The sequence below is a fragment of the Neurospora tetrasperma genome (assembly GCF_000213175.1).
Source record: "Neurospora tetrasperma FGSC 2508 unplaced genomic scaffold NEUTE1scaffold_1, whole genome shotgun sequence".
Taxonomy (NCBI): Eukaryota; Fungi; Ascomycota; class Sordariomycetes; order Sordariales; family Sordariaceae; genus Neurospora; species Neurospora tetrasperma.
The window spans coordinates 6,127,374-6,153,779 of NW_009799099.1; the positions used below are offsets into that span (position 1 = coordinate 6,127,374).

At 38.2% G+C, this 26,406-nt stretch overlaps 6 protein-coding genes across 6 annotated transcripts; 3 read left to right on the forward strand and 3 right to left on the reverse strand.

Annotated features, from left to right (window-relative positions):
• Positions 1 to 335: 335 nt before the first annotated feature.
• Positions 336 to 3,860, reverse strand: NEUTE1DRAFT_144790 (uncharacterized protein; the record flags this gene model as incomplete). Its single annotated transcript, XM_009850389.1, has 2 exons — positions 336 to 3,707; positions 3,756 to 3,860. 2 exons carry the CDS (start codon positions 3,858 to 3,860, stop codon positions 336 to 338), a joined length of 3,477 nt encoding a protein of 1,158 aa, XP_009848691.1.
• Positions 3,861 to 5,340: 1,480 nt separating this feature from the next.
• On the forward strand, positions 5,341 to 7,446 carry NEUTE1DRAFT_128195 (uncharacterized protein; the record flags this gene model as incomplete). The annotated part of the gene is made up of 7 exons (XM_009850390.1): positions 5,341 to 5,717; positions 5,782 to 5,867; positions 6,031 to 6,163; positions 6,214 to 6,644; positions 6,700 to 6,995; positions 7,057 to 7,113; positions 7,172 to 7,446. 7 exons carry the CDS (start codon positions 5,436 to 5,438, stop codon positions 7,444 to 7,446), a joined length of 1,560 nt encoding a protein of 519 aa, XP_009848692.1.
• Positions 7,447 to 9,530: 2,084 nt separating this feature from the next.
• On the forward strand, positions 9,531 to 10,031 carry NEUTE1DRAFT_135620 (uncharacterized protein; the record flags this gene model as incomplete). Its single annotated transcript, XM_009850391.1, has 1 exon — positions 9,531 to 10,031. The coding sequence occupies one exon, from the start codon at positions 9,531 to 9,533 to the stop codon at positions 10,029 to 10,031; it is 501 nt and encodes a 166-aa protein (XP_009848693.1).
• A 3,605-nt stretch (positions 10,032 to 13,636) lies between these two features.
• On the forward strand, positions 13,637 to 13,849 carry NEUTE1DRAFT_36330 (uncharacterized protein; the record flags this gene model as incomplete). Its single annotated transcript, XM_009848846.1, has 1 exon — positions 13,637 to 13,849. A coding segment is annotated over one exon (213 nt), but the record flags the coding sequence as incomplete, so codon positions are not given.
• A 3,029-nt stretch (positions 13,850 to 16,878) lies between these two features.
• NEUTE1DRAFT_34759 (uncharacterized protein) lies at positions 16,879 to 17,040 on the reverse strand (the record flags this gene model as incomplete). Its single annotated transcript, XM_009848772.1, has 1 exon — positions 16,879 to 17,040. A coding segment is annotated over one exon (162 nt), but the record flags the coding sequence as incomplete, so codon positions are not given.
• A 1,633-nt stretch (positions 17,041 to 18,673) lies between these two features.
• NEUTE1DRAFT_32801 (uncharacterized protein) lies at positions 18,674 to 18,832 on the reverse strand (the record flags this gene model as incomplete). The annotated part of the gene is made up of 1 exon (XM_009848738.1): positions 18,674 to 18,832. A coding segment is annotated over one exon (159 nt), but the record flags the coding sequence as incomplete, so codon positions are not given.
• Between the last annotated feature and the right edge of the window lie 7,574 nt (positions 18,833 to 26,406).

Genomic DNA, 26,406 nt, shown 5'->3' on the forward strand with positions numbered 1-26,406 from the left:
TATCCATCCGACAAGCAAGCTCTATGCAACTACCTCCAATTCCGGCAAGCAACTCCCGCTATGACTACCTATGACTGCAATATGAGACTGCATTTGGCTGGGTTTTCCATGACGGTTTGTGCTTCTGACTGTTGTCAACGCCCATCTGACTCTGTCATGGCCATGATTATCCCCATCCAATCATAGTATGACGGCAAGCTTGTACGCAAATGCGAAACCCAAGGAAGCAAATGACTGAAAGCTATAATCAAGCAACATGGAGGGTATTACGAACTATTGATCCCAACTAAACCATTTGCCCACTCGCAGCGAAGAACAATTTTCCAAGACGCCCCTCAAATACTCCCAAACTCCTCCTCATTAATCAACCTCCCCAAAATCAAACTCTGAATAACCAACTCATCACTCAACGTCCTGACTCTCTTCAATGGCGGCTGCTTCTCCGCCTCGGTCGGCTCATAGACGTACCCCACACTCTGCCTCTTCCTCTTTTTGCTCTTTGTACTCTTCCCGCCACCACCGGCGCTGGCACGGGCACTACCGGCATCACTCTCGCCCACCCCTAGGATATTCGGACTCGCGAACAACTCGGCCCCATCCGTCTTCCCATCCACATAAACCCAATCGTATGGTTTCCCCTTACCGCCTTCTGCCTCCTCCTCCGCCCTTTCCAACTCCCTCTTTGCCTCATCCAAACTGCCCACCCGCCTCAATTCCGCCCCCAGTACTCTCGCCAAGAAAACATAAGCCATCTTCCTCCCTTCCTCTTGCTTCTCCTTCTCCTTTTCCTTCTGGGTTTTCCTTCCTTTCTTATCCCCACCCGTGCTCATGACAAGGAGTATCCTACTCCCGCCCAGCCACCGTCCCCTTCTCGCTACCGTCTCCACGAGCTTTGCCGTCCTGGCATTATAGGGCTGTAGGTTCCGGGAGAGAATGGCATCTCCTAGGAACGCGGACTGTCCGGCAGCAAGAAGGTAGGGCGACCAATCGACTATCGAGTTGGAAGAGAGGCATGTAATAACCCAGCGGGAAGCGAGGATGGGAAGTCCGAGACCAAGGGCCTGCATGTACTTGACTTTGCGGGAGTGGCCATCGGCGATGAGGGCTGTGAAGCCGGTGTCTCGGCCGGTGTTGTTGAGAGGTAGGTCGACGTTCGATGGCGGTGATGAGGTGTGGCCTTCGTTCTTGGAGGCAGAGGTGGCAGGTTGGATAGGGATGGGTTCAAACAACTCATCGAAACCATTGTCGAGAATGCGGCCGCCTGCTTGCTTGATGCGTTTTTCGATGCTGGTTGCAGTTTCCATGCGTGCGTTGTACTGGTCCGCGCTCTCGCCTGTGCGCTTTGACTGGAAGGATATTGCAAACGCCATGCCTTCAAAGATCTTTGACCCACGCTGAGAGGCAGCAGTCATGGACGATGTTCTGCTGGGTTTGAGCAGGGAACTGCGAGACATGCGAACACTATGGTCGAACGTGGGTATTGTGGCTCCAGAGACGGACAGTTCATCGGCAGAACTGGACAGCCGCCTCTCGACCCGTGCCGAATGGCGCAGGCTCTCTGTTGAACTAGTCTTTGGGAATTTGGGGAGGCGCCCAGCAGCGTCACGCCTAAGGTTGTTCACAGGCGCCGGGGACGAGCTACCAAGATCAGGCCTGGTGAAACTGGTAGAAGCATCTCTTGCCGGTACAGCAGTTGACGGAACGACGGGTGTGGAAGACAGATTTGAAAGATCCGAGGTTGTCTGAATAGCAGCATCGACGGCAGACGACGACACGCTTGCCTTGGTTGTTCTCGCCGTTCCCGATGTCGGTATCTTTGCTGCCTGATCTGCACCGGACGAGACTCTCTTCTTTCTACTTCTTCTTTCGAACACCGGCGGCGATGAAGAGGGAATATCACAGGAGGGTGCTGGTAAGACAGGGAGTTGAGAAGACGAAGGCAGTTCATGCGCGGATTTGTCAGCGAGTATACTCTCAGTTGGACTTGTTGTTGGATGCGCATCCGCACCGGATGTGCCAGGTACCGGTTCCTTGCGAACTGGCGAAAGAGGTCTGGGTGCTGGACGCTGGCTCGGTCGTGGGCTCTTGAAGACGGCGTCTGGCTTCTGTGCCCGATCCTCATCTGGCCCAGACTGTGTAGACTCGTCATCTACAGCATGCGCCGCAGCAGACTTGGCCCCTTGTTCCTGAGAATCTTCTACAGTATTTGGTATTGCTGGTTCCTCATCCCCATGCTCCGGCTCTTGCGTCGCTCGTTTCGCTTTGCCACGCCTGTTCTTGTTGGATGATGGGATCTCAACATCATCCGAATTGGCCACCAGCGGAAACCGGATCTCAGTCAGCTGTTCCAGGGCAGCCTTTTTCTTCAACTTTGCCCTTCTGCGCCTGACCATGGATGTTTCTGTATCTTCATCGTCCAGAGGGCCTGGAGGATCTGATCCCGCTATTGGACTCGACCACCGCTCCTGCGATTTCTCCATCGGCTCGTAGCTGGCAAAGGGACGTTGTTCAGCTTTCTTCTTCTTCTTGGGCGGCTTTGTTTGCGGCGATTCCGGAATCACCATGTCGTCTTCCGAGGCACCAGGGTGAGAGCTCGCCGGCTTTCGCTGCGTTGCCCTCGGCGGAGGTGCATCGGGTAAGACAGCTGGACTTGATGGTACATGATGCGATGGCGATGAACGCAGACCCCGGGCTCGCAGTGGCGACGACACAGCCAGATTCGGTGATGCTGTGTGATGCATAAAATCGGAGGGGGAAGGGCGCGAAGAGGTCGGACTGGCGAGGGCTTTTGTGGCAGAAGAAAACTGGGTAGCTCCAAATAGCTGCGAAGGACCAAGTAGTTGGGATTTGCTTTGGCGGAACGGATTGTTGTCTGAGACGGGAGTCTCGGGCACCTGCTGGGCAGGCGAGGCCTGTTGTTTCTGCGAGTGCATGTTCCGCAGGCGCGCGATGCTGCCGAAATCAACGCGACCTGACCCATCCTGTGTCGTCGTCGAGGTTGTTTTGTTGGTGGCGGGAGTGTCGAGAAGTCGTGATGCTCGCGGCTCGGGAACGGCTGTCGTAACAGAGGCTGGCTCCAGAGAAGGGCTGCTTGGGCCAAACTTTGGCGAGCTTCGAAGAGTACCTCTGGTTTTTGCCTGTGACGCTGAAGCAGCATACCTGTCGTAGCTCCTTCCGCCGTTCGATTGAGTTGTCTCGTTGGAATGAGCCGAAGGTTGAGATTCGGCCTGCTTCTGCTCCTCTGCCCTGTCAGTCTCTTGGGCTCGCAGCTTTTCCTCCCTCTCCAGGTTTTCTTGGGCTTCTTGGCGCGCCTTTTCTTCGGCTTCCCGCTTCTCCTGCTCTTCCTTCTTTTTCTTTTGTCTTTCCTTTTCCTCCTGCTCCCACTGAGCAGCCATGACCAAGAGTTGCGAGGGCTTGAACCAGGAGACTTTTGGCTTCTTGGCCTCTTCTCGTTCTCGTTTGCGTTCTGCAGCCTGTCGGGCCTTCCATGCGCGGTACGCCTCCATGTCGAGCGGCTTGTTCTCGGTGAGGTCGTCGGCCGGGCGAGAGTTGCGTATGCGGTCCTCCTCCGACTGTGGCAGGGGAGGTAGCAGATCCTCATCTCTTTGTTTTCTCGGTGGTTTGTTCATCGTCGAAGATGGCGCCAAGGATGTTTTGGAGGACGATGACGAGTTCGAGATTGTTGCCAGCGGGCGGGTGTTGCTTGTCTGAAAAGGTTAGCAGGTCGGCAAAGCGAGAAGTGGCTGAGAACATACCTGGTCGGCGCCGTAGGTTTTCATGTAATCATCGAAGACAGCTTGGGTGTCGAGGGATTTGGTCGCGTTGGGGTCGTCGCGGATGTCCTTGAGCGCGTCGGACATGGTGACGTTTCAGTGGCCCAAGGCTCGATGCTAATGTGTGTAGGTTGCCAACGGATGCACCTATGCGCGGATGCTGTCACCCTATCACTCGCATCCGATTCGAGCACACTGTGTCCGGACAGGCCAAAGTTGTGTGAGCGGTCTGGACAATTTCCACCCTTGCCGCGCAAACATTTCAGGGCTGACTTTTTGCTCAATCAAAACCGTGGCTTGCTGGTTTGCCGTCAAGGTTGTTGTTGGTCCGGCTACAGAGGGATTGATTGCACCATGGAAGGGAAAGTTGAGAAGCACGGTGTGGCGGCGCGACAAGAGCGCGCTGTCACGTGCACTCACTTGTGCTACTTGAAGAGCCGGTTTGAGTGTGATAAGATAAAGCACGCATGGCAGCACGTCATTGCCCCTGCTCCGCTTGCCCCATATTTCAGCCACAGCTCTAGCCACATATACAGCCACCCCCATACCCGCGCAACCCCACTTGTGCCTGTGCCGCTGCGGAGTGTGCGTTCTCCACTTGGCTTCGGCCTGGCAAGGAAGCCCTTCGTCAGTCGGACTTCCGAAAGCAGGTTTGATCAACGAAGCTTGAAACGAACACATGTTGTGACACTCACCTACTTACCATCCAAAACGCCTTCATAAGTGACACAGACCGATGGAATAATACAGCCTTATCGCTACCGTTTTCTCAAGCTTGAACCAAGTGCCATTTTTGTTCATCTTCTTCCAACGCGGCCGGGCGTTGTCAATGGATGTCTGTAACGCTGCGAACTTGTGATGTCATGCTGGCCTGGGTATGATTGCGTCATTGAGCCAAGGGAACGCATGCATGTCAACTTTGATGTTTTCGGACAAACGAGCCTTTTCTCGGCTTCCCTGTGCTGGTACTGCAGCTTCCCTCTTGGCCAAAAGAGATGACGGATCGACCCGACGCGCAAAATAGGCGTCCACCTTGAAGGACGGCACTTGTTCGCTTTGAAGCTGCCCCATGGCCTGAGCCACATGCTGTCGTGCTCCTCGGACACGGAGGAAGGCACGAAAACGATAGGGCAACAATATTCCAACAAAATCAGAACGCCGGCACCTTCCGCCGGATGCGAACTAGGAAGGATGGCGTGCTCAATGTACCTTGATTACCTAACGTCCAGTGCATTTAAACAGTACAGTAAGCAGGACACGCCAAAAACATGATCGAGAAACCCCCCTCATGTGTCGATAGGTGTGAAAACTGAGAAGCAGCGGGTGCACCAAATGGCAACATGTCCAATGTTCTGGCGAATATCGTCCCCAATCCCTGCATCCTCGTGCCTTGGATCTTCATGCATTCCCCTCCATCGGGTCCTTTCCATTCACCTGTTTGTGGCCGAAATGTAACCGTTATCTCAGCATCCTTGAACCGCTTCCTACAAATTTCGACCTTTATCCGCCTCTTGTTTTGCCATCAAACATGTTCCCATCCAAGCAGTAGCATCCAACTCTGTATCCACGACAAACATCGTCTAGACTTTCGACTGTCTTATCAACACCACATTCGCTAATTCATCCCGACAAGTTTACTTGAGATATACCTCCACCTAAGCCATGTCGGCTCACACGCCAGATCCGCCTCGGGATGATGGGAGAGAAAAGACTCGAATCGACGATGCCACTGCGAATACAGCCTGTAAGGAGGATGCTCGACCCAGCCTCTGGTCCTGGATCAAGCTCGACGATACCACCGCCGTCGGTCCTCGCATAGGCCCAGTCCTACAAAGTGTCGCCACCGCGAGTTCCGACAGCGACGACAGCATTGCTTCGCCAGAACGCCAGCGCGAACTTGAAAAGGGAAATTCTATCCAGTACCGCACATGCAGCTGGCAAAAGGTCCGTAGCATCCCAAGCACACAGCGCAACCTTCTCGCCATATAAACTGACCATCAATCACAAGACTGCCGCCCTGCTCTTTTCCGAATACATATGTTTGGCCATCATGAGCTTTCCCTGGTCATACAGCGTTTTGGGTCTTGTTCCCGGGTGAGTTGAGACCCTGAAATAGGCAATCCGGCACCCAGAGATGCAGCCGCTCACAATTTACAGGCTAATCTTGACGTTGGTTGTTTGTTTGGTCGTACTTTACACGTAAGCCCTCGTCACGATTCCTCGCCACTTCTGGCTGCACGTCCTAACCCATCAATAGCTCACTGGTCCTGTGGGAGTTTTGTCTACGGCACCCCGAAGTCCGGGATGTCTGTGATATCGGCCAAATGCTCTTCTGGAACAAAAATTGGGCTTGGTGGGCCACTGCCGTCATGTTCTTGCTCAACAACACAGTAAGCCGGCTACCGGTGCACCACACGGACTGCAAACTAACCACCAACAGTTCATCCAAGGCTTGCATGTCGTCGTGGGCGCCGAGTATCTCAATACCATGACCGGCACAGACCCGGGTGTCGCTTGTCGGACCGTCAGCTTTGGCATTATCATTGCGCTCGTCTGCTGGCTCTGCTCGCTTCCACGGACATTCAATACCTTGTCCAAGCTTGGAGTGTTTTCTGCTCTCTTTACTTTCATTTCGGTCGTCCTTGCTGCCGCCTTCTCGGGCGCACAGAAACACCCAGCTGGATATGATCCCCGCCCATCATTCACGTCAGACTCCGGAGTAGCATCGGTCGGAGGTAACCCCATCGTAACCGCACTTCCGGTCAAGTCAGCGTCCTACATTGCCTGTTTCAATGCTTTTCTCAACATATCCTATACCTTTATCGGCCAAATCACGCTCCCCAGCTTCATCGCAGAGATGAGAGAGCCAAGGTGAGTGCCGCCCTTTTTCATAGCTCCATCCACTATGTAACTAACCATCATCCAGGGACTTCCCGAAAGCCTTATGGGCTTGTGCCATTGCCGAGGTTATTCTGTTCAGTGTTGTCGGAGGAGTTATTTACGGGTACACTGGAAACCAGTACATGACTGCACCTGCATTCGGTTCACTCCAAGAAACTTACAAAAAGATTGCCTTTTCATTCATGATCCCGACCATCATTTTCTTGGGCGTCCTGTATGCCTCGGTTTCGACGCGATTCATCTTCTTCCGCATCTTCAAGAACTCGCAACACATGACCGAGCATACGCTTACCGGATGGTCAACATGGGCGGGTATTCTTCGTGAGTCACCCACTCACTTCCGAGCAATGTTGCTCTCATCCCGTGCTGACACCAATCACAGTGACAACATGGATTTGCGCTTGGATCATTGCGGAAGTTATTCCATTCTTCTCATCCCGTGAGTCTCTTGACACCATACCCTAAACCAATGCACACCCAACTAATCCCAACACCAGTCCTTTCCCTCATGTCATCACTCTTTGACAGCTTCTTCGGCTTCATCTTCTGGGGTGTTGCCTACTTCCGGTTGCGCAAAGCCGATGCGAGAGCCGGCATTACGAGAAAGAGAGGCATCGGCACCATTCTGTTGGATGGGACCAACATCATCATCATACTCGTTGGTTTCCTCTTTCTTTCCTTTGGGAGCTATGCGAGTGTGCTGGGTATTTTGGAAGCGTATGATACAGGATCGGTCAGGAGCGTGTTTTCGTGTGCGAGCAACGGTCTTTGACAAGATTCATGTCTGTTGGGTGCAAAGGCTCCCGCAACTGGAACAAAATGTACAAGACCTTCCTCGTGATCCGTTGACCAACAAGATCTTTGATGGAAGTAATACAAACCAGCGATTCCGATTTATTTGCCAGATTTACGTTTCCAGCACATCCACGGGTGGATTTCTATACCTTGCCTATTGTACGATATGATAATGTCCACTTTAAAGCTCCCCCCTCTCTCTCTCTTTGTCATCCACCCTTTTTTACCAGTCCTCGTTTTCAGGGTATTTAGCTGGAAGAGTGGTATTTCATCTATGCTTTGTACCGTGATAGCAACAATAGCTTGTGCCTTTTCATTGTCACAAGGACTCGGGGTATTCATTTTAAGCTAACTCGGAGGCCAGACATGGCCAGACACATGTGTGTTTGGAGCACTGTGACTCCCATTTTTTCATGCCATCTTTCCAAGGGCGATGGATGGTGGAGATATTCAAAGTTAAACCACATAACAGAAAGAAGGGGATTCATCTTATGTTTTCCACATTTTGTTGTGTCGTCCTGTTACCCGTCCACTTAACAGCTCGGCATGGTGCAGCCTTCGGACAGAAAATCTGTCATGCAACACACCACAAGCATACAATACCGTTACCAGCCAATTCGCAACCATCTTCCAACAGACGGAAGTCCCAACCGAGAGACGAAATGTGGGAATTAGAAGAAGAACGATATGTCGATTTGGCCGGAACATCAGATGTGTGATATGGTTGGTTTCGCACGAAATAACATTGCCGGAGCTGAATCCACTTCGACAAGTGACAACCATCATCGCCACTGCCGCCGCCATTATCAACCTACTGAGCAACTTGGGGAACACTGTCGCTCGTACTTAACCATGTGCAATAAGTACATGAGCGCAGAGTACGCTTGCTGGAAACCGAACCACTGCGAGGGAAAGTGCCGGCCTTTCTTCATCAAATGCGAACTTGCAAAGAAAGCCGAACAATATCTTCAAGATGTCATCAATGAAGGAGCCAGTCAAAATCCCGGTCGAGTGCAGCCGCCATAATTCGGCACGGGGGTGGGAACGCGTTTTCGAAGTTCGATAATAATCCAAAGACCGCATTGGCAGACATCTTGGAACCGACAGGTTTGTCGGAGGGATACGAACACCGAAAAGACCTGATACCATGATGACGGGCTTCTGCGCGGCCATCTCGGCGACCATCGACATGCACGTTGCGCATGGTCTCAATCAACTGAAGGACCGGGGATGACATCGAAGTATATCATGACTCCTTCAGAGTATAGGGACGCAAGGAGCAAGTGACGATGCTGCTGAGCTCGAGGAGGAATGGAATTATCGAAGTGACTGGAGCGAACGAAGACGAAGCACTGCAGTGACTACCACGAGTTTGATTGGTTGAGGACAGAAACGATATTCTTCACCGAGGTGATGCTCAGCTGGTTTGACGAGGCTGCACACATATACAATGTCTAGAAAAGGGTCTTCATGCCTGCCAGTCATTCCTTCCTATCCTTCTTTTGTTTTCGATCTAAACCAACTTCTTTACTCTTGCCACGTTTCCATATCCCTTGTATTACACTGGAAAGGATAAACAGGTATCACAAATCAGGCCATCCTAACCAGACAGCGGAAATCCATAATAAGGTTTCTCTTTTCTTTTTACAACTCGCCACATTGCCTACAAACAAATTCACAAATATCATCCTACCACCACACAGGCATCGGCACGGTCAAGCTGCGTGGTCCGATATACTATAAGCCAACATAGTTTTCCTCCTACCAACACGTCAACACTGCGTGGTTCGATATACTATAAGCCAACATAGTTTTCCTCCTACCAACACGTCAACACCTGGCATCATGTGTATCCGTTTCGACCACCCGATCCGGCCTTGCCCCCGAAGATGCAAAAACAAACATGACCCAATGGTGGTCGAGTGTGACGAAGCCTAGAAAGAAAGATACACTATCCACTACTTTTGTCCGGACATCCTTCACGTTGCAACACCCACGAATATATCTATCTGCTGCCACAAACACCACGGGAAACGGCTTGACGTCATAGCAGGAATATTCATGGACACATGGGCCGAGCTCATCGAAAAAAGAAAGGTTATCTTCGCGACACAAGAGATGAACGAGATGCAGCGTACCGAGCTCGACACAGAACACTCAATAGCTACAAGAGCTGTGTCCCACCTGCCGATACTCCAAGGGCTGGTTTACGAATCGTTGAAAAAAAACACGCCCTTCTATCATCCTCTTATGGCCAATATGTTCCGACAGGTGGAGGAGTGTCGTAGGAGGTTGATCCTGGCTGGTTTTATTTACGAAGAACCCATCCCGCCTTGGTCCCAGCCGGTCGTCGAAGGCGACGTCCCTGATACGAGCCAGCCTGCAAATGAGCCCCCACTCTTTCCACCCCGTTCACCCAGCACGTCGCGCCCAAATACCCCAGAGGTCGTTGAAGACATATGGGATGATTATAATGGCTACGATTCCGGTGATGAGGAAATCGTACATGAAGGCGATCTCGAGGATAATCTTCCCAGCAACGAGGAGTTAGGGATACGGTAATGAGGAACAAGCCGGCATCGTCATGTTTTTTTCTTTCAACGGGGTTGCTGGCCTTCTCTCATGCTCAGTCACCATCATACTAGCATTGCCCGGCTACGATGGACTGATGAAGGCTGAATGTCAATGCTGTCAAGCTCGAGGCGGGATTGCATAGCGTACATTTGCTTTCACGTTGGGCTTTTTTTTTGTAGCTACATCTAGCTAGCGAATTAGCGATTCTTATTTACACACTTTTCTCAGTTATTCCCAGGACGACGTGCAGCCCAGTGTATACATACTACAAGTTTCAAATCTATATTCTGTGCAACTAGTTGTAGGCGTCTGCCGAAAGCAGTCAACATGCCTTCCAAGCATCAATGACATAATATGTTCACGACATGAATCCGGCGTACTCTTCGGTCTTGAATCTTAACTATATAAACTTTACTTTTTGCGATGACTTTCAACAATTCGACGGGCCGCTGGTCTAGTGGTATGATTCTCGCTTAGGGTTCAATCCTGAGCATTCTTGCGAGAGGTCCCGGGTTCAATCCCCGGGTGGCCCCATGCTTTTTCTTTTATTAGTTTTTCCCTTTTTATATCGTCGTTTCCCAGCATGTGCGCAGCTCGACTTAAGACCCTTTTTGCTCCTTCGTGACATACTCATTTGCGTTGTTTTACGCAGAATCCGCCGACCTACCCCTGGACGTGATGCGATATTTCGGGGGAAGTTTCTTGTAATTGCGCAGTTTTCTCAGCCCTCGGACAACGTATCACCGAGACTAACATCACCACCACCGCTCTACACAGACGTTCTCCGCATGGAAAAGGATAACCATGTGTCCACTTTCAACACAAGCGTGCGCAGCTACTTTTTACACCAAGCTGAAAATGGTCTCTTAAGCCGATGAGGAGAAACTGGGTTGGCCGATCTCCTTCCGACAACTCTATCCTGGCTGCACGGTACCTTGAACACCCTCATTATACCCGCTCACGAAACCGACTACTTGGGGGTTGGGGGGCGGCCTGGTGTGGGGCTATTTTTCAACCCCCTCTCATTAAAGAGGGGGAAAAATTTTAATGGGATAACCGTTTAATTTGGGACAAGCTCCGATCTATACCATACAGAATCGGCTATTAACGCTGCGCAAAACCACTTTTTAACTATTATAGGGCTTGCTACCCGTGGCTGAAGCGACTAGCAGTCTCGCCAGTCCGAGTCCCTGCCGGTAGGCAACCGATGTAGCTAATTAGGTCCCTTGCCGCCGCGGTACTCTCGCGGCCCGTGCGCGCGTACGTCCCTTAAGAAGGATAGTTAGCTATACCCGCTTAGAGGGCGCTCTTTTCTCCTCTTTTCTTCTTCGTAGAACCTTATTAATCGATTAAGGCTAGTATTTATGCTAATTGTATTGTACCTCTTATATTAGGTTCTATTTTTATTTTTATTAGCAAATATAGTAGAAATTAATAATAGAATAGCGGAATAGAATTAAAGCAGCTAATTATTTATAGTACGGTATTATAGTATTTATTACTTACTATAGTTGGATTTAATAATATAGATTTTAATAATAAGGAAGAGTTCTACAATTTTTAAAGCGGCGATTAATCCGATATTAATAGTACCCTTAGCGATAGGTTTATTAAAAGCCTTATTAAAGTACTAAATGGTAGTACCTCTCTTTATAATTATATTAAATCCTTTTTCTTTAATTCTAATCCTAATTCTATCCTTACTCTGCGTTTGGACTTTTACCTCGCGGATACTTCTACGAGCCGAGCGGTGGGCTTTAACGTCCCCGCTTTAAGTATTTCTATTAATTAAAATAATAGTTATAGTATTACTTTTTATAAAAGAAAACCTTTAGAGTTCCCGAAGTAGGATGGGTAGCCATATACTTTCTTTTTTTACTATAATAAATCTATTAAAGCGTATAATACCAATATTAAAATAGAGCTTTATATTAATTATAATATTATATAGTACGAAATCCTTAATATATTCCTTAATAATAAGTAATTCTAACTCAAATGGTTTTTTAGATTAGTAAGACCGTTTGCGGCGAAGAAGACCCTATAGTTTTATTTAATTAAATTTGAATAATTTTTAGTTCTTATTAGAATTAGGATATTACCCTTAATAAATTCTCCTGCTTATATTAGAAAGATAGAGAATTGTTCGCGAACTTCTTTGCTACTTTTAATAATAAATTATTTAAAGCTAGCGGTTATAATTAGGAAAGCCCCGCTAAATTAGTATATTTCTATTATACTATTAATAAGAAGTTTTATAATAAACTCTTCCTAGTAAATCTCTTAAATAATTATTGTATATATATAGTTTAAATATAATATTATACTATTAGCTACGAACGGATATTCGAATTTAAGGAGGACTATTATAAGTATTTTCGTAACTAACGAAGCTACTCTACCTAAAGTAGCGGTTTCTACTTTCCTATATCCTAAACTAATATTTAAAAGCCTAATAATTAATAATAATAGTCCGCGGCTTAAATATCGAATTAGTTTAAGGATTATACTACGGATATTAATAGCGATATTATTATAGGAATTATTCGTATTAGCGTATTTATTAAGGGTTATAGTAATCGAGGGCGAAGTAATTTAAATTCGGTTACATCCTCTAAACGTACTAAATAGGTTTGTAATAAGGAGCGCTAGAAGTATAAAGATAATAACCAATACTTCTATTATAGAATTTCCGGTTATTATATAAATAGTTACCTCTATTTACTGGTAATTCCTCCGAATAATAATATTTATATTTAAATTACTATTATAGAAGTTCTTCTATTATTAGAAAAAGAGGAGAATTAAAACTTTATTCCCGAATAGGGAAAAGAATAGCTCTAGAGCGAAGTCGGGCCCCGGAATTATCCGAAGTACTAAATAAGGTAGAATAATTTAAATTAAAATTATAAATAGAAATAAAATTTATATTAATTCTATTCGTTATTAAGGATTATAATTTATTTTACATCTTTATTAATAAGGGTTACTAATACTATACTATAGTAAATAAAAAGGTTATTAAAGATCTTAAAATTCCTATTATCCTTATTAAACCCCGCTATATAAAAAGAGCCTCTACTATTATAGAAGGGGCTACTATTTAAGGATTTGCCTATTTTTTAGCGGAAGTCGATAGATATATATACTCCGTATGTACGTACGTTATTCCTCTCTTAGAATTCTCTACTATTTTAAGTAAATTATAATTGAAAGTAATATAGGCTTATTCTATTCCCTATAAAAAAAGGATATATTTGGGTATTACGGATTATTGGATCCTATATATTAGAGGGAAGTAAATACTTAATATAAATTTTATTAAAGATATTAAGTCTATTACCTATATATTCGCTATTACCTTTATAGGTTATATTCGCCGCCTACGGAAAGAGTTAGGCAATAAAGTAATTAAGGAAGCTATTTATATTATTAGTTTAAAGGATATAAAGAAGGTACTATAACTAAAGAAAGTCTATACTAAAGAATAATTAAAGAAGATAATTCCCCTAGTATATTATAACTCCCTTCTATTATAAATAAAAGAGAATACTAATAAACGGAATCCCTCTTATTTAAATATTAATTATTAAATTAAGATTAAAAAGGAACCTAATAGTAAGGAATTCCCCTTACTTTTTAGACTATTGTATAATATAATCTGCAAGGAGCATTTAATTTTAAAGAAAATATTAAAACACTTATTAAATAAAGAGTTTATTAAAGTAAACAATTTAGAAGTAAGTACGCTAATACTATTTATAAAAAAACTAGGGGGTAGCCTCTACTTTTACTATAATTACTAGGCTTTAAACGCTATTATATAAATAGATTAATATTCTTTACTACTTATTAGAGAAACGTTCTATATATTAAAGGGGGCGAAATAGTATATAAAGGTCGATATTGTATAAGCTTTCTATAAGATTTATATAACTATAGGGGAGGAATGGAAGATAGTATTCAAAATTCGCTATAGTCTATTCGAATAGTTAATAGTTCCCTTCGGGTTAATGGACGCCCTAGCAACGTTCTAGCATTATATTAATTTTATATTATAAAATTAATTTAATAAATTTTATACGGTATATATAAATAACATCCTTATTTATACTTTGGATTCTAAAGCGGACTACAAAGTTAAAGTCTATTTTATATTATAGAAATTTTTAAACGCTAAACTTTACTTCAACCTCGATAAATATAAATTTACTATTAAAAAAGTTAAATACTTCGGGTTTATTATCTATATTAGTATTAGAATTTAGGCCGACTCTAAGAAGGTTAAAGCGATCCTCGAATACCTTCCCCCTATATTTCAAAAGGGCGTACATAGTTTCCTTATGTTTATTAATTATTATTGAATATTTATACTTTAATTTTCCAAGGTCGTTACACTTCTTATTATATTAATAAGAAAGGGAATTGCGTTTAAATAAATTAAAGAATACAAGGCTACCTTCTAATTATTAAAAATATTATTTACCCGAGCCCCAATCCTTACGGAGTTTAATCCGGATAAGAAGATATATTTAAAGATGGATTGTAATCGCTTTACTTTAGGGGGTGTTATTTTTTAGGAAATAAATAGTATTAAGAAGTATACGGTTATAGGATACTATTTATAGAAGTTTAATACTACTAAACAGAATTATTTAATTTATAATAAAGAAATATTAATAATTATTAATTATTTAAAGTAATAGTTGGTTAAATTATAGAATTACAAATCTTTTACTATTGTAATAGATTATTAACATTTAGAATATTTTATAAAAATATAACGTCTTTTAGAACGTTAAGTACGGTAGGCGGAGTATTTATTTTAGTTTAATTTTAATATTAAGTACCAGCTAGAGAAAGAAAGCATTATTTCTAATACGCTTTTACGAAGGGAATAGGATATACCGATAGAAGAAAATAAAAAGTTTACAATTTATAAATAAACCTAAATTCTACGTTAGAAAAATATTCTCTACTCTGTATTTTAGCGTCCCGAATTATTTATTCTAGGAGGGAGGGTATATAAATGTTCGAAAATCCGGATTTATAATAGCTTTGGAACTAAACAGCGCCGAAGGACTATTTCTACTAATAAATAATGGTAGTAATTTAGTATAATAATTAATATTTTAATCCGATATTAAAATTTAAAATTTAGATTACGGATTGTAATATTAATTTAAGAGGCCGCCTTTACTATTAAGGCCGCTTCTAGGTCTTAAGAATACTGGTATATAGAATTAGAGGCTATAAACCTTTTAAATTAGTCCTAGTAGTTTAATATATTCCGTACTACTCTAATATAAATAATATACGACTCTTACCTTTTTAATTACCCGGGACGAGAAAGTACTATAGCTATTATAGGGCGAGAGGGCACCGTTGGGGGTAAGGTAGGATATATGTTATTGTATAAGGGAGGAGAAGGGAAGTATATATAGAAGACTAGCTATATAGGCGAGAGCCTAGTCTGGGCCAATCTGTATTCGTACACATACGTAGGACTGTATGTAACTAAAGCCGTTAATAGCTCTAGATTAGAGGTGTATAATATAGTTATATTATAAGCTAACCCTATAATACTATCCCTCTTTAAAAGAAGCTTATAAAGTTAAAAAATTTATATATACGTATAATAATAGCTTCTACTTTAAAAATAATTATAATTTACTAACTATATTAGGAGTAGCTTCTAGGACTAAATATCTATTAATCGTCCTATAACCTTACTGAATACTAAATATAATTTATCTTTTATATTTTCATTAACTATTTTATTAATAAGCTTCGTTATTATTATTTTCGGGAGTGGCCTTATATCGGTTATAGAGGCCGTTTCTTATTAGAGACGTACGGAGTAATAGCGCGGGGGCTCTAGTATAGGAACGGTAGTAGGGGCAGTAGGAATATTAGAGGCGAAACGCTAGAGGACTTTCTAGATTCCTAATAGTACCGGTTTATTTAAATTCTTATAATAAAATTATTAGATATAATATTCGTAATTAATTATATTAATAATTAGCTCGTAAGTAGGGTTTCTAGTCTTTTATTTAATATAGTAATACTAATATATATTACCTCCTAATTAAATATAATTAATAAACCTTTTAAAAGTTTATTTTTCGTACTCCTCTTAATTATCTATAGATATTATTACCCGGCCTTTATCTACCGTTATATTTATTATAGTATTCTAACTAAATAGTCCTGTACTTAATTAGGACTATATTATAAAAACGTAGAAAATTAGTAAGTACTTTATATTAGCGGGCAAAGAGAGGTAGACTATATACGAATTAGTACGGACGATTCTAAAGGGGCCTTTCCAGCGGGGAGAAAATTTTGTATATAACCGACCGTTAGCGAGGTTTATAGTATTTAAAAGAATTATATTATTAATATAGTATTTAGGGGAATTAATACGTTTTTTATTAATATTATCTTTATATTATTCTTATATATAGCGGATTTATTAGATTATAAAGTCCTATATCTTCTAGAAATAATTTACTAGTTCGTTAACTTTATAATATTCTTTAAATTAGGCTAGCGAAAAATTTAGAGGTAGTAGGGTTCGGGGTTCTATATTTATACGAAGATAGTAACTGTAATTAGCGAAGAATAATAAAATTCCTATTAATAAGGAAATAGTATTATTATTGGCGAACTCTACGAATAATAACTATTTAGCCCAGTCTATTTAAACCTAATTAATATATATTCTTAAAAACTGTTCTATTTTCGTATTAATATATTTAATCTACGCGTTAGTTTAGGGGTAGAAGGCGGAGGTTAATTTTCTAATAATAAATAGTCTTTTATAAAGGGTAGATTAGAAGTGTAATATAAATTGGGTACCTCTATTGGATAGGATACTATCTAGTAAACTATAAATATAATAAATACGATTAATAAAATAATTAACTAATTCCTCGGCCTCTAGGGTTATTATTGGGATATAGTATTGTATTTTTATAAATCGATCAATAATAATAGCAATGTATTTAAAAGTTTAACCGAAGTAGGTACTATTTAATAGTAAGGTAATATAATCGACCAAAATCGCTATTTAAAGTACTAGAGAGATAACTACTAGTTTAAAGTAGCTAATAGAATTATATTTAAATAATTTAATTTTAGTATAAGGGAGGCAGCCTCTATAAAAAAGCTTTATATTATTGTATATCCTTTCTTAATAAAGATCGTATTATAAGAGTTCGTATATAGCGTTATAATTAGGGTAGCCCGCGTTAGGAGTATTATATTAACAATTAATTGATTAAAATTAAAGGCCTTTATTATAAGGGTCAATAATAACTCCATCCTTTTATTTTATAATATTATTAATAATATAATATTCCGAAAAAACTTTATAGAATACTTTCCTAATAATTAAAAGCTACTACCGTCGCAATACGTTTATTAAATAAAATACTAGCTCTTAAAGGAAAACCGAAGTTTCGTAGTTCGTATAGATAAAGTTATTAATTAACTTAGTATTAAGATCCTTAAGGCCGAGTAAATATAGCGAAAAATTAGCGGTAGGGTCCTTAAAATAATTATTTTTAAATTATAAAAGGTTAAATAAAGGTTTTTTTACAAGCGACGAAGCAACTATCTTCTTCGCTGTCGGGGCGGTCGCAAGCCTTGCGGTTTAAAGTATTAGGGTGTAAATTCTTAAAGCCCGGGGTATATTTTATTAGAAAATTGAACCGGGGTAAGAACTAGGACTAGCGTATATACTATTAGGTAAGCTACTTATTTATTATAAAGGTTTAAAGGTTTTTATAGTCCGTTAGAATATTAAAAGGCTATTAGGCTCCTTCGAATTCCGGCCACTACTCCTCGAGTACTTTAATAATAGTAAATAACTCTTTATTATAAATATTACAATTATATTTCTACGAAGTATATTTGGTTGAAAAATAAGCAATAAGGTAGAGGATTTTATCGTTACTATATTAGGAGAGGATACCTCTAATAGCCCAATTTAAAATATTTATTTCTACTATTATTTTTTTAATCTAATTATGGATCTTTAATATAGGGCCTACTATAAAAGCTTTCTTTAGGGACTTGAACGCCTATTAGTAAATATTATTCTAGGCTTAGGCTGCATCCCTTTTTATAAATTTATTAAATGGGGTCGCTATAATTGAAAAATCTTTAATAAACTTTCGGTAGAAATTTACGAAATTTAAAAACAATTAAAGGAACTTCTTAAATTCTAGGGCTAGCTATTCGGTTATTATTTCAATTTTTGCGGAATCTATTTTAATACTTCCTAGTATAATAATTAAATTTAAATATTTAATATACGCAGTATAGAATTCATATTTATTAATATCAATACTAAATTCTATTTTAATTAGCTAATTGAGGACGTTATTAATATACCGTTCGTAGTCCCTTATATTATCCGAATAGATTAGAACGTTGTTAAAGTATATGGTAATATAAATATTAAGGATATTATATAGGATATTATTAATATAATTTTAGAAAGTACTAGGGGTTTTTTATAAACTAAAGGGAATAATAAGGGATTCGAAAAGGCCGAAGCGTATTATAAACGTAATTAGCTATTTATAGCCCTACTTTATTCGGATTTAATTAAAAGCAATTATTATATCGAATTTCGTAAAAATTTTAATATAGCAAATTGTATTTAGAATCTCTTTAATAAACGGGAATAGGTAGTATAATTTAAAAGTAATATTATTAACGCCTCCATAATTAATATAAATATAGATTCTACTTCCTAATTTCTTTATAAATAAGACCGGAATTAAGGCTTTTAATTATAATAGCCAGATAAACTTCTTCTTAAGGTTATTATTAATCTACTTTTTAATAATATTAAATTCGTCCGGGTTAAAAGCGCGGCTATAGGTAGCGGGCGGCGAGGCTCTTAAATAGAATTTGAATTTAAAATTGTACAAACAATTAGGTAGGAGAACCTCTACACCCTCCTACCTAAAAATACTAATATAATACTAGTACTATTTAAGGAGTTTAGCCTAAATTTTAGTATTAGTCTTTAGGAGTTTATCTACTTTTTTATAAAATTTAGTAACATTTTCAAACGTAATTTTACTAATATTAATACTATTAATAGCGAAATATTTATTAATAGCTTCTTTATAGTATAGGAAATTATTATTAGTACTATTAATCTAAATTAAATTAACGACCCTTACTATACGTAAAGCGGTTATATTTCCCTTCCTAATTAGAATATTAATTTATTAATAATAATTATTACTATTTTTTTCTTATACTTCTAATTACAGCCTATTAAATCTTTCTTAATTATTTCCTTCATTAAATTATTACTTATACTCTTAGAATTTAGGACGCCTCCTTCTTCTCCTATTTAATCCTCCTCCTTTATTATCCTAATATCCTCTTCTATTTTAGCTCGGATAGTACGGATTATTTAAAACTTTAATATTTCGGCTAATTAATTAAAATTCATAGTAAAAAATTCCTAAATATCGTTAAGGTTAATAGGACTATTAGGGATACTATAAAAGCGGGTCGGAGGCCAATAATCTATAGCTCTAGTATAAATTCTTCTAATAATTTAATATAGTATAGGCTAGTAAATTAAGGTATTAACCGGAAGGTTTATTAATATAAACGTTTAGCTTAAATTAATTAGGGGTTTATTGAGCGGAGTAATATTTAATCGGTTAATTACTTAATTCTTAAACTAGTTAAACTTCTAACGGGTAATTCGTTTTACAATCGCAAAGATAAATAAATAGCGGGTAGACTCCCTTTATAGTAGTTTTAATTCCCCTTCATCGGGTATTTTTTTTGTAAAAAAGGCTTTTTGTACGTAGGACGGGTACCGGGCGTATTAGAATAAAGGGGGGAAAAGTAACGAACTATTAAAGGAATATAACGGTTAACGGTTTTATAAGGGAAGTAACTATATAATTCGTAAGTAGGCCCAAAATAAAGGGAGTTATTAAACTAATTGATACCCGGGGTGTAATATATTAATTATAAATAATTAAGAATAATAGGATTATCCTTAGCGAGGTTGTAAATAAGGAGGTCGATAATTTCGTAGTAAATTCCTACTTATATTATTATTCTAATAAAATATATAATACTACCATTAATTTAATTATTAGCGAGGTATAATAATTTAGGGGCTGGTAATTTAAAAAGGGGAAAGTAGTATTGGAAAGTAAAATACTAATTAATAAAACCGAGTACAGTATAGCCGCTATCAATTAAAGCGGAACAATACAATTTATATAATCTAAAGGAGAAATAAATAGAGAGATTTAATAAATTAGAGTATTTATAGCCGCTATTTATTAAAGATTTATTTATTTTAATAATATTTAGCCGTATAAGAATAAACCCCTATAGTCCTCCTCCTTATCCTGTAGATTAATACTTTTAAATATAATTTAGGTTAAAAACTATATATTTCCCTATCTTTAAACTAAATTAACTTTATTACCTATAATAGGACTCATAAAACCGGGTTAGTAAATAGAGGTTGGGTAGTAGTAACTACCGGGGCCGGGGGTACTTAGAGTAATTACTAGGAAACCTATAGAAAAGCTAGTACTTATAGTATTAATTTAATAACCGCCGCTATAATTGGAGCGCTATTAGCTATAACTATATTAACCTTAAGCCGGTTATTACTATTAATTACCGCTACTATTAATATTATTATTATTATTATTATTATTACTACTATTATTTTTATTTTTATTTCGGTTTCTATCTCTATCCTTACGGGGTTTAACTTCCTTTTTAAAATTAATATAGGAGCGGTACTCCGCCGAAAAATAGCCCTTCCTATTATAGTAGGTATATATATTATTCTTTATATAATATTTAAAAATATTATTATTAATTAAATGAAAAATTTGGACGTTGGAGGTTAATATTGGATTAAGGTCTATAATAGAACCTTCCTAATTAACGGTAATTTTTCTAATAGGTACGGGGGCGCTAAAGGTATTAGTAGTAGTAATACTAAAGCTGGTCTTATAGTAGGGGTTAAAATTTCTATTATACTAATCCTTATTTTTTAAATTCTTTATAAAATTATAAACGAGAATTAATTACTTATTATATTTATTATTAGCGGATTAAGGGTTCTAATAGGTAATAGCGGCGTAAATATAATCCGAAATCTTTTAATACAAATAGTAAATCTTTATACCGTTGTCGAAATTGTAGTAATCGATTAAGCGAGTAAAATTATCCTTAAACTCCTACTATTTTATACCTTTAATCATCTTTAACTCTTCGAATTCGCAATAAAAATAAACAATAATATTTATATTATTGTACTTCGTAATTAATTCTATTAGGAGGGCCTCCGCCGTAAATTATTTAGTAGGGAATTTAGTTAGGATTTTAGTAAGTTCGAATTTAATAACTTCGAAGGGGGCGCCTTTAATAGAATAGGTAATAAATAAAAATTTTGTATATTTAGTATTAAAAAGTTAGGAGTTGTCTAATTAAGCGAATTAGATATAGAAACGCTAAATACGAAATTTAATAGAGCGTTCAACAGCGGTTCCTTTACTATTAAATACTAGTATTATAATAATACGCAATACCGACCTATAGTTGCTACCGTTGTTTATAGAAGTTATAATATCAGGCTTAGGTTCTTCGTTATTAAAATCGTCTTCCGGAAGTACGATATTAAAAGCTTGGGCGGCGATAAGATACTAGCGTAGTTCGTTAATCGTTTTTTAATACTTCTCTTTCTACTTTTAGTAGGTAGCTCTAAAATTGGCTCTCAAAGTAGAAAGTTCTAATTTTAAAGTAGTAATATCCGTTCGGAGTAAACCGATTTTAATAGAATAAGTATTACGGATAGCCCTAATAATAAATTTGTAATTTTTAGCAGCCTCCTATACTTAGAGGAAGGCTTTTATTTAGACTATAGCAATATTACTATTAAACCGTTTAATCTCTTACTAGGCTAGTACTAATTAGGATTCGGAGACTTCGAATAACCCCTCCGCCTCGCGCGCCTCTGTTCTGGCTCCAACGACGTCTGGCTCGAGGTCTGGGATCGCGACGAAGGTCTTAATTGCGCGGACGCGAGTTTTAATTGACTGATTAATACAATTATAATCAATTTTCCTCTTATTAAATAGTGAGCGCATATAGTGCAATAGCTTAGTACAATAAACTATTACGGGGCGAGAAGGTACCGTTGGGGGTAAGGTAGGATATGCGTTATTATATAAGGGAGGAGAAGGGAAGTATACGTAGAGGACTGGCTATATAGGCGAGAGCCCAGTCTAGGCCAGTCAGTGCTCGTACACACACGTGGGACTGCACGTAACCAGAGCCGTCAATAGCTCTAGACTGGAGGTGTGTAGTATAGCTACATTATAGGCTAACCCTATAATAATAGCTATTCTTAGCCGGTACTTCTATTAACTACTCCTAAGTATTTACGTCCGGTAATATCTTTACAACTATTATACTTATAAATCTACAAAGGTTTAGCGAGAATAGAAATAGGATTTAATATAATCTTTATTAGTACTAGACTAGTTTAATAGGGAGATATAGATAGATTTTATTACGGATTTTCCGGAGTCTAACGGTAATACTTACCTTTAGGTAATTAAAGATTAATTGAATAAGAATATTATTTTGGAACCTATACCTTTAATAGAAGTTATATTATACGCCGAACGTTTTTTATAATATTTCGTCCACTATTATAGGTTCTTGCAATTTAATATTAGCAATAGAGGATTAAATTGGATTAGCCCGGTTTTAGGCTAAACTTTACAAACTCTTTAATATTAAACGCTTACTAACTACCGTATACTATCTATAAACCGATAGCGGCCTAGAACGTATAAATTAGGAGATATACGTATATTTACGAATAATAGTTAATTATATATAAAATAATTAGTATAAGTAGTGCCCTATAGTTTAATTGGTTATTAATAACTGTATTAATACTTTTATTAGAATATTTCCTTTCTTTACTACCTATAGGTTTGATATAAAACTCCCTATTTCTATTATTAAAGAGGGAGCCTATTCGGGAATTCTCCTTTTATCTTTCAAGAAAAGGGTTTATTAATTCGTCCGGAAATTATAGTAAATTATAGACTTATATTAAATAATTATAATAGTAGTTGCCTAAGAATAAAAGAGATTTATTAATTAATGTTGTTAATTGGCGGAGTATTTTTAAATTAGGAATAAAGTTTAATTTAATTTAAAGAATTATATAATAGACTGCCTAAAGAAAAAATTCGATTAACTATACGCAAAATATACCGTCTTTAAAGTTCTTTCTCCTTATATAGTCGAGTTCTTAAGTCTCTTTCGAACTATTCATAATATTTTTTATATTAATTTCCTCCGTCGAATAATTACTAATCCCCTCCCGGATTAGAAATTTACAAATAATTAATTATTTATTATTAAAATTAAAAGGGAATTAGAATTCTAAATTAAGAAATCTTATATATTAATACGGTAAGAAAGTACAAAGGCATAGTTCGAGAGTTTTTAGTAACGTAGAAAGGGTATTGGGACTTAATTTAGGAACTATTATAAAAATTCTTAGAAATTATAATATTAGACTAATTCGAAGAGAAATACAAACTAATAATTATAAATAATAGATTATTAGACTAGTATATTAAGAAGTACCCTCTTAAAAGTACTCCGGATTAGGAATTTATGGACGGATAATAGGGAATTAATTACGGAATTATTTTAAAAAAATAAAATCGGAAATTCGCGAATTAAATTACAAAAAATTAGAATTTTATTCGGGTTAAATCTAAGACTATTTTAAAATATTAAATATCTTTTATAATATTATTATTTAATAAATCCCTTATAGTATTATTTATATTAAAATTATCAAAATCCTCCCTCCTACTATTAGTAATACTTTTATTTTTAAGGTTATATAAATTATAGGGGCGAATATTCTCTAAGCGTATATTAGATAATAGCGAAGGGAGTAGACGAATATTATTAAAAGGATAAATATTAAGGGGTAATTAGGGGATAAGGGTATTTTATTATTTGAATCCGCGTAGGGTAATAGTAGCGAAGGTACTAGTACGGAGGCGTTTATTAGGAGTATTATCCTTCTTATAAATTAAAAAATAATATTTAAGTTAAATATTGGAGGGGCTGGCCGCTAGAATAGAGGATTTAGAAGTAGTAACGGCCGCTTTCTTTACCTTCTTTACCTTAAATCTTTTATTATATCAATTAATAAATTTGTTTAACGCCCTTTCAATAGCTGGGTCCGCTACCTACCTTATTTTACTTATATTGAGCTCTATAGTAGCTATTTTCTTTTAGAACTTAACTAATTTAATTCTTAATAAAGAATTAACGCCGGACTTATTAGGTTTAATAGAGGGATTAAGCGGGCGAGTAGCGGCCGCCGGAGTACCAATTCTACTCTAAAAGCTACTATAAAAGAAAGTTAATATAAATAGGAAAGTAAAAGAAACTAAATAATTAATATATAAGGGAATAAAACCTTTCTCCTTAAATAGAGAGAGATTAGGGAGCGCTTTAAAGGTAGTTAAAAAGATAGCCCGTTAGGGATTGGAAATATAATTAATAGTATACTAAATTACAAAGGCGTCCTAAGCCCAAATTAGAATCGGCTTATAAGTAACCTTACTATATTAATAAGGTAAATATATAGTAGCCGAACTACCCGTAGGAATAGTAATATAATTATATTTATAAGAGAGATAGTAAATATATTAATTAGACTAAAGTTTAATTATATTAGTAATAAGGGTTGTAATTATATTATTAATTATAATTTTACTAATACTAACTATAATTGTACTAGGCCGGGTTTAAATTAGTTTAGGAATTTTAAATTTCTTAGGAGCCGGAGTAAGAATTGGGAGCAGGGCTAGAGAAGAGCTTTACTATTATTATAGGAATTATTAAAATTATTAAAATTGTAGAAACTAATCGAAATTAAACTAATTGGAAGTATTAGATATTTTAATATAATTATAGGCGCTAAATTAGTATAAGAACGAAAGTGAGGATTAAATAAGATTAAATAAAAAATAGAGAAATAAAGAACGAATAATAAGGGTAACGAAGGAATAATAGTATTAAAAGGGATACTTATAGTAGAGAGTTATAATTTCGTTAAAGAAGGAGAAAAGAGGAAGAAAGAGAGAGAAAGGGAGATTTGAAAAATATATAGGTTATTTAGGCATTAAGTAGGTAGTAGTAAGGAAGGGGCGTATTATTTAATTTTAGGAATATATATAACGAAGTATAAATATATATATAGTTTTTTAATTAAGGAAAAAGGGGGGGCTAATATTATAGGGCTTACTACCTATAGTTAAAGCGATTAATAATCTCGCTAATCCAAATCCCTACCGGTAGGCAATTAATACGGCTAATTAAGTCCCTTACCGCCGCGGTACTCTCGCGGCCCGTACGCACATACGTCCCTTAAAAAGGATAGCTGGCTATACCCGCCTTAAGGGCGCTCTTTTCCCCTCTTTTCTTCTTTGTAGAACCTTATTGATCGATTAAAGCCAGCATCTATGCCAACTGTGCTGCACCCCTTACATTAACATCGTACACACTAGTAACACAACCACGTACAAACTCGCTGTTTCTAACTATACACTTCGTAAATCTATAAAAGTAAATAGTCTATATATATCTATAGATTAATAGAGGTTAACCTACTATAGTAGATTTTGATAAATATTTTAATAAAGTGGGGGAGGCGTCCGCTAGCTACCGCGGCGCCCGTATATATCTAACTACTCGCCAACGTATTAAGCGCCTTAGAACATTACGCAAACTGCTGACTATTAGAGAGATTGCTACTATTATTAGCGAATTGCATACTTCTATATTTCACTATATTAAATTGCTAGTCGAATATAGTAAATTAATTATATTATTGTACTTAAAAAGTCGCCCCCGTATATTAACCGCCGCCGAGGAGGATGCTATTGTATTATACGTAATATTTTACTTCTAAAAACAATTTCCTACATTATATTAAATAATTATTAGCTTAGCATATTGGTTACAGTTATTATAAGGCGCTCTAAAGACTTATAATACAATATAATTAGTGAATTTTTTCAAAAACTATTTAAAATTAAAAACTACAATTTACTACGCCGTCAATATTAAGAGGAGGTTCTAAGAATTGAATAAAAACTCTATTAATAAGTAGTTCGATAATTATATGGCTATAATTAAGAAATATAATATTATTAAAGGTAACGTTTGGAATTGTAATAAAATAGGGGTAAGACTCAATTACGTAGCGGGCGGGCGTATAAGGGTAATTATACTTAGG